This window comes from Tripterygium wilfordii, chromosome 10 (assembly GCF_013401445.1).
Source record: "Tripterygium wilfordii isolate XIE 37 chromosome 10, ASM1340144v1, whole genome shotgun sequence".
Lineage (NCBI taxonomy): Eukaryota > Viridiplantae > Streptophyta > Magnoliopsida > Celastrales > Celastraceae > Tripterygium > Tripterygium wilfordii.
Genome location: NC_052241.1, coordinates 3532405 through 3540876, shown reverse-complemented (window position 1 = coordinate 3540876; position 8472 = coordinate 3532405). Strand labels below are relative to the sequence as shown.

The 8472-nt window shown below is 39.9% G+C and overlaps 1 protein-coding gene across 2 annotated transcripts; it reads right to left on the bottom strand.

Moving 5' to 3' along the window:
- Nucleotides 1-4131: 4131 nt before the first annotated feature.
- LOC120007682 (activating signal cointegrator 1 complex subunit 2 homolog) lies at nt 4132-8143 on the bottom strand. Of its 2 annotated transcripts, XM_038858075.1 has the most exons (4): nt 7836-8143; nt 6365-6419; nt 6132-6271; nt 4132-5542 (listed from the first exon to the last, which is right to left on the bottom strand). In XM_038858075.1, the coding sequence occupies exons 1-4, from the start codon at nt 7992-7994 to the stop codon at nt 4403-4405; spliced, it is 1494 nt and encodes a 497-aa protein (XP_038714003.1). In that variant the 5' UTR covers nt 7995-8143; the 3' UTR covers nt 4132-4402. The 2 variants fall into 2 exon arrangements, with proteins under 2 accessions (XP_038714003.1, XP_038714002.1); XM_038858074.1 differs by having other exon boundaries at nt 6132-6419.
- Between the last annotated feature and the right edge of the window lie 329 nt (nt 8144-8472).

Genomic DNA, 8472 nt, shown 5'->3' with positions numbered 1-8472 from the left:
AAGATGGCACGTGGCAGCAATTGAGGGGTGCACTTGTGTTGCGTTTGTTGTTATAGGGTGGTGGTGGCAGCAAAGCAGGCATTCTGGACTTCTGTGAATTTCTCTGGAGAGAGATTGGGAGGTTCCTAGTTCCCTCGAAGCAACTAGGGTTTATCCTTCTAGTTGTTCTTGTTTAGCTCTTTCCTCTAGTTTGGATTTGTATCAATCTATTGTAATAGATAGCGTATCGAGGATAATTCAACCAGTATACTTCTTATTATCTATGTTCATTATGCTATTTGGGTGATATTGTGCTTGTTCTTTCATAGTTCTATCATCATACTGCCGAAGCCACTGCATCTGAGAAATCCTTCATCTGACCACCAATATTAGCATTACCACCCACCTTTTCAGTAAGGTCCAAATTGCATTAAAATCCCCAATGCACATCCACGCCTTAGGGGGAACTGGGCGTAAAGACTGCAGAAGAGACCAACTCTCGAACCTTTTACTAGCATCTGGATCATCATAGAAATATGAAAGACACCAAGAACTCCCAAACTGACCCTCCATAACATCAGCCATGATATGACGTTGGGAAAAACTTCTAATTGTAACTTCGACACAAGATTTCCATAAAAGAACAGGGCCCCCACTCCGACCTCTAGGCTCAACAACAAAGGCATTTTCAAACTGTAGAGAACATCGTATCTGTTCCACTTTATTCTTTCGAGTCATAGTTTCCATGAGGAAACATATGGATGGCGACTTAGCTTTCACTAGAAGGCGAAGTTCCCAAATTGTTCGAAGGTTGTTGAGCCCCCGACAATTCCAAGATAGGCACGTCATGAACTTTGGCGGGGTTGAACCTCAACCACCGCCTCTTTCTTACTCTTCTTAGGAAGGGATTCTACATCAACTGAGGACCATGTTGCCTTACCAGACCATCTTCATCAAAGCAATGCTTCTCACCTGTGCTAGCCAGAGCTTTCCCACCCAAATCCATATCGTCAGAACTAACCCCCCGAGCCCTCCTCTTCCATTTATTCCTTCCCCTAACCTCCATCTCAGTAAGAGACTCCTTCACCTGATTGTCCACCTCTAAATCTGCAACCACATTCATCCCCAACTTTGTGTTTGCAATGCCCCTCGTACTACTAGTCTCCAACTTCAGGTCACCTGAACGATTGGGAGTTTTTGCATTGACTTTGTTATTAACAATTACAACTTGTAAGTTTGTTGTAGTAACCTGGACCCCCTGTTCTATTCTCTTCGTCCAAACCAATATCATGCAAACTACCCCCAGGCTATCTCTTAATTGCTCATCAAATTGGACCACAGATTAACGCACCTCCCTGGGAATACATTCCTTCGATCCCAAGCTTCCTTAAGTCGAATCACAAGATTGATGTTCAGAGTTATCCTTTTCATTGCTAGAGTACCATTGATATTTTTGTTCCATTTTACAAATGAAAGGCTCCGCCCGTAGCCAACTTCCAAACTGGGCAGAGGAGGTTTGCAAATGCAAGCGAGAAGACTTTGGGCGACACATCCTCTTTGGGTGAATAATACATCCACAGTGAAAACAAAATTTCGGGAGCCTTTCGTACTGAAATTTTACCAACACGTATCTTGATGGGAAATGAGTAATCTTCACCCTAGGTAGGGCTCGGTATCGGGCCAGGCCTGGGTTGGGTTTGGCCTTCAAAATGAGGCCTAGGCTCGAGCCTTTGGGCCGGGCCTCGGGCTTTGGGCCCGACCCCACTTTGATTATTTAATATTTATATATGTATTATATATTATATATCAACTGCATTGTCTATATATATATATATATATATATATATAATAGACATGTAGTTGTGATACATACATATTATATATGTGTATGTATATATATATATATATATATATATATATATATATATATATATACACATTATATATATTGTACTGTCTATATATATATAATCAACATATACAGACATCGCAGTTGTGCACTGTAGACAATGCACAATTGCACTGCACATACACACACACATATATATATATTTTATAGATATATATAGAAATAATGTATGGTGCTATTGGCCAGAAGTGTCGGGCCTCAAAAATGGAGCCTAAGCCCGCCTAAGGCATCAGGCCAGGCTGCCTAGGCCCTATATAATTTTGGGTCGGGCCGGGCTTTGGCCCCTCATGGGTCAAATGGCGACCCCTACCCCTAGGAAGGGACTTTGACAAATCCAAGCTGACACGAGCTCGCAAGTACCTGCCCCAACATAACCCCTCCATATCTGAATGGGACTTTTGGAGGCCGGTACACTAGATTATACTTAATTGTAAAAAAGTGCAATCACTAAAACATCCTTTTAAAAAAGTACACTGGGGATCATCTTTTACCAAAATAACCTCAATTTTGATTTTCTCTCTCCACGAATTGTGATACAATAGTGATACTTTTAAATAGAATATCCAATTTAGTGTTCAATTTATATTTTTGGCTCATAAAATGATGATATAAATGTTAGAATGTAAATTTGATAGCATTACATGTCTTTCTGGTTCAATTATGTCATTTTAGTGGATTTTTGATGTTCGTGATACTATAGTGATACATCTCTGCAGCTGTAAATGTTTTTCCAAAACGAGCAAGAGATGTACAAACCAAGAAAGGAAAAGTAATTAGGAAGAAGAAGTATGCATATTGGTTCAATTGTATCATTTTAATGAATTTTTTGTGTTCGTGATACTATAGTGATACATCTCTGCACTTGTAAATGTTTTTTCAAAACGAACAAGAGAGGTAACCAAGAAAAGAAAATCAAGAAAGGAAAAGTAGTTAGGAAGATGAAGTATGCATACTAGTTTCATCATTTTAGTGGTTTTTTGGTGTTGGTGATACTATAGTGATACTATAGTGACACTATAGCGATACATCTCTGCAAAAAACGAACCAGAGTCCAGATCTGCAAAAAAACAAAGCACAACCCAGATTGAACAACGAAGCATAGTCCAGATCTGTCAAAAACGAAGCAGAGCAACTCGACGCAGTCCAGATTGAGCAACGACGAAGAAGGAGATGAAGAGAGGAGGAACTCGGCCAAAAACGGAGAAGAAGACAACGAAGAACCAGATCGAGAACCAGAAGAAGAAGAAGAAGAAGAAGAAGAAGGAGAGAAAGAAGGAGATAACTTTTAGTAGAGAAGAATGAGAGAAAGAGAGGACACACTAGAGTTGGATAGTTGGAGGGAGAAGAAGAAGAAGAAGAAGAAAGAGGAGGGTATTATAGGTATAAACTAAAAAATATCTTAAGTCAGATGACCAAATTACCCTTAAATTGCACTTTTTTACAATTTTAAAAATGTCCATGACATTTTTACAATTAAGTTGTCTAAAGTGCTCTTACTGTCAATTGTCCGTATCTGAATCAACTTCCACTATCCACCCAATGGTACCCCCAATTTTTTCCTCTAAAGCTTTGGCCATACATGCGATCGAAAGGTTGTGTATCTGCACCCAAAACAACTCTGAATCAAACTTTACTTCCTTGAATCGAGTCTCGCTCCCTATCTCTTTCAAAGCTATCAGATTATGGTCAAACAACCATGGTCTCCCCTCCATCACTCGCTCCTTGTCCCTCTCCGATTGAAAAATTATAGCAAAAACATTTTACCCTAGTTCATAGAAACTCGGAGGTGCCAAGATCTTCCTCACACCCAACATATTTCAACCCACCACATCCATAGCTAATACCCTGTCCGTAATAATCTTTCCCAAAACACCAAACTTGGTAGACTCTGTAGAGAGACAGATCTTGTTCCACCGAGATACCCCGACTATCCTCATCTGTTAATTTCAACGTTGACCAGACAGCTTCTAGATCCTCCATCAGAACCAGCCTTCACGGATCCGTCAAGATTTTTAAGAATAGAACCCAAATCAGAACTCCCTTTCTCCCCTTGGTCGAGAAAAACTAGGAAGAGAGACTCAAACCATTTCCTTTATGAAACCCTAGGTTCCACGAGAGAGAAATTGACTTCTTTTTTTTTTCGTGATGCTACCATTTTAAACTCCAGTGTTTGTGTTAATATGATCACTATAGACGGGGAAAGAAATTATACACAGTACAGCTTACAACAGAGACAAAGAACGGGGGAGAAAACGCAGAGTGTGTGAAGGAACATAATCAGATGGCACATAAATCAGTAGTTGATATTTAAGGTGTAATGGGATCTCCCCATGTACAATAATATTCGGACAAAGGGAGAGGAGCCCAATTCATGAGATAAGCAAGCAAGAACCATGAAAAATATAGGTTGTGCCTGCACAAGATATTATCGTGCCAGACTTTATTCAAATGCATGGTAGAAACACAGCAGCAGCAACGAGGATCACCACTGCTTTCTCTTCACCCCCTCTGAGACTACGAAACCCCAGAAGACTTCGCAATCAACCTGTTGAATACAGAATTAAAATCCGCATGCTGTCCGCTCTCCTCCATCCTCTGAATTACACTGACAACATGATCACCCGAAAAACCCAAGCTCATCAATTTCTCAATCAATTCGTTGTAGGGATGGTTGCGTACAAATTGTGAATGGTTTGGATTTCGCACCATAGCGGCTGCAGATGGCTGAGGATTCTGAAGAGATAGATTTGCGGGAGTATATTCACCCTGTGGGAAGTGAGGTTGCCGAGCTGGATGATGTGCTCTGGCTCCTTCACTGTCATACATCATATATGCACTTCCCGGAGGAGGCAGTCCTTGGTGGGGGCCAACAACTCCATAACCATCACCTGGTTGTGCTCCAAAAGGGACCTTCACTTGTTGAGGAGAAGGCTGCTGTGGACCAGTTCTACTGGCTCCAGTATATCCATAAAGCATAGCATCAGCACAGCTGGATACAGGAGGAACGGATGAAAATGACACTTGCATTGGCATGCTGCTAGGCAGTCTCTCTGGCGATGCATTTGTTGGTTGTCCAGAAGAGTAGGGAGGGTAAACTATTGATGACTGGGGCCTAACCTGAGGTTGAATAGAGGGCTGCTGAGGTGGAGGCACCTGCTGAGGTGATTGCTGTGGCCATTGCAGCTGATACTGGGGGAAGGGTTGGATGGGGGGTGTTTGATTTACTTGAGATTGTGCTGGCTGTGGAATCCTCGAGATCTCGTGGATTGGAGGAGTCCAATATTGAGAATCAGACGGCAGGTACTGACTCTGGGGGTGTTGGGTCTGGGATACTGGAGTAGGTAGCTGGTTTGCACTTAAATAATAGGGTTGTTGCTGGATCACATTCTGGGGAGCGGGCTGAGAGGGGAGGACCACTGGCTGTTGCTGTGGAGCTACCTGATGAGCCAGGGCAAGAGCTAACTGCTGGTTGTGCATTTCCAGAAAGTTTTCAGTTTTCTTGGCATCAGAGGCAGACGGCGAGGATTTATCCTCATTGGATTGAGATTGGGTTGAAGAAGATGACTCTTTCTGAACAAGCTGAAGCTTGGCCAATTCTTTCGGAGTATCAGCAAGCTCTTGCTTGTCCCTCAGGATCTGAATGGACCTGTGGACCTGCAAAAAGCATTATCAAACAAGTATCTTTAATCAAAAAGGTTAAAACTTGCATAGTTATCAAGGAACACAGTGGTTACAAGAGTATAGAGGAATCATAGCCCAAGGCAAAACAGACAGCCATGCTGCTTAAAGCAACTACATTTAATTCTTCCCTTTCCTCCAGCAGTCCAATTAGAAGAATAGACAGTTATATCAAGTGGGGAGCATATAAATATCCTTTTGTTATACCATAGATAAGCAGATACATCAATCATGAATTTTTGTTCTTTTGAATGGTATGAAACTATGAATCATGAAATAAGGTTGTAAAATAGTCTCTGACTTCATTTGATGCAGGAAGAAACACTAAATCTTTATGTTTCCCATTATGGGGAGGTTGGATCTGAAGTCAATGTGGGAATACAAGTAATCTTTACAAACACTTTATAAAACCAAACTGCGAACATTGGTAAGATATGAAATGTACACAATTGCTTAAGACGGAAGCCAGAATTTATAATAAAATCATAGTGAATAAACTCTAGATGACTAGATGTAAAACTTCATAGTTCCAATTCACAGAATCAATTTCCTAGATGTAACTCACCTCTTGAAGATGTTTCTCAAGAGATTTAAGTTTTAAATCTTCCTCCCCATGGTCACAAGATAAATCAGATTGCATTTCTCCAATTGATTTATCAAGATTGTAGCAATAGACTTCCAACTGCGAGAGCCGTGAACTGATTCCTTCAAGAAAGCGCATGAGATTGCCAAAATATTTTTTCATGCTTTTTTCAACAATAGAAGACACATCTTGGTTGAAAGAGTCTTCTGGCTGACCATAGGAAGTGGCAGGAAACACTGACAATCTGGTCATTGTGCTTTTATGGAAATCCTGTAAGGAATAGAAATACAGAATTCTCCAGTCAGTGGATCAACACTTAAAATGCAACTTTAACAAAAATAAAACCAGTGAACACCACCTTATTATATAAATTTAAAATGGAGAGTTCAGTTGAGCTAACAACCTAGTGATTTCATCATTTTAAAGACTCAGAAATAACCATTACCAAACATTCAAGGCAACAAAAGTATTTGAAATAAGTAGAAAATTCCTTTCATTGATAATACTCAATACTATAATATTGGCTCCCATATATTTCTTGTCCACCAAATTATCACTAAAGTTCTTTCTTTGATCTGGTCAAGTTTCTGAAGGACAACATTCTAGCAAGATGAAAGCAGCGCAAAACTAGAGTAATGTCGTAAGAAAAATATGAACATCATAAACTGAAGTAAACAAAAACAAGAAGGCAGAGCCAGCAAAAAGTATGGTATTGGTACCTTAACCAGAAGTTTTAAGGTTAATATAATCACTTTTTCAGGATTTCTTAAATATCACGGTGGGATGGAATTTCTTATGGCCTAATACTTATCCGGTGATCCATGACTAGGTCTATATCACTTCGTTTTTACTATCATTGAACTAATAAACATTTTAAAGGGAACAACCAGAGGTACGAAGCACAGCCCACTTAATACAAATACACAAATGTGTAAATCATCATAGGTACAAATACCTTAAAACCATTTGTGAACATAGTTATCGAGAGGCAACTTATTTGACAAATTGCCATAAGCCCAAAACCAGAAATAGAGTATAACAAGTTGTAATCACAATCTCCGCTGATCAAATAATATTTGGGTTCTTGTTCCCTCCACATTTCAGAATCAATGAAATGAAAGCGTGGTATCATACATCAACTTCCAAAACAATGCTCCAAATTAGTCTTTCCTGGTATCATCATTATCAAATGCCATAACTAGGTGAAGGTTTATTTACTCCTCTTATTCAGGAAAGATACTGGACCACAATGGAAAAGAGGGAAATTAAATTCGCAGAGGCTGATTAGGGACTTTGAGTACCTCGTCAATAGATTGAGTGATTTGGCAACCATTAATCCCTTTAAAGAAAAGGTGGATTTGATAATTCTGTAATCTTCAGACAACCAAACTAACCAACCTTAATCAGTAAGCCTCTTTCCCCTTCAAGGAACTGGCAGTTCTTTGCTTTTCAGTTTTAACAGACATTTCACTTCACATCTATCAGAACAATTGTCATGGATTATTTGTTTTCTATTCAATACCCAAAAAAGAAAATTAAAAGGTCAACGAATTCAAATATAACCGATATCAAAACTCTAACTACATCACCAGAAACCCAATCTCCAGATTTCCCAAACCCCCAACAAGAAACCAAGTATTAAACATGAACCACCAAAACCCAACAACTAAACAATGATTCCAATACCTTGCTGGAATTGCTCCCGACAACAGGATCGGATGAGTGGCCTCCGTTGGAGGAGTCTTGGTTGATGTTATAGTCCTCATAAGAATAGAGAATGTCAGCAGACGCAAAATCGAAACCGTTAGAACCAGAATTAGCCCGACCCGATGATCCGGATGCCATTACTATATGCAAATCGAGGGACAAACTGTTGTTCCTGGGTTAGGAGAAGGTCTCAACAAAGAAGCTCGTAACGATAGAGAGACAGAAGGAAAATGTGAAAGAATATAAAACAGAGAGAATATATTGGGCTTGAATCCTGCAAAGGAAAGGAAGGGTCTTGCCTTCTTGGTAAGTAAACTTATATAAATGTCTCGTTGGGTAAGTTGAAGAAAAACGCTTTCTACGTGGCTCAAAGGAACTCGGATAAGGACGAGCCTTACCGACCTTGCTTTTTTACAATAATAGCCTCGCACGTGTCGTTATTTCATTTAATCTCTCATTATTTAATTTATTCAACAAAAGCCACGTAGAAAATATTTGCCACGTTAGATTTTTTTAGTCTAAATGATTTAGAGGACTAACGGACCTCATTGTTTAGTGCAGCGGAACCGCTGCACATTTTACAGCGGTTCCACTGCCATATGAGAGGCTCCAACAT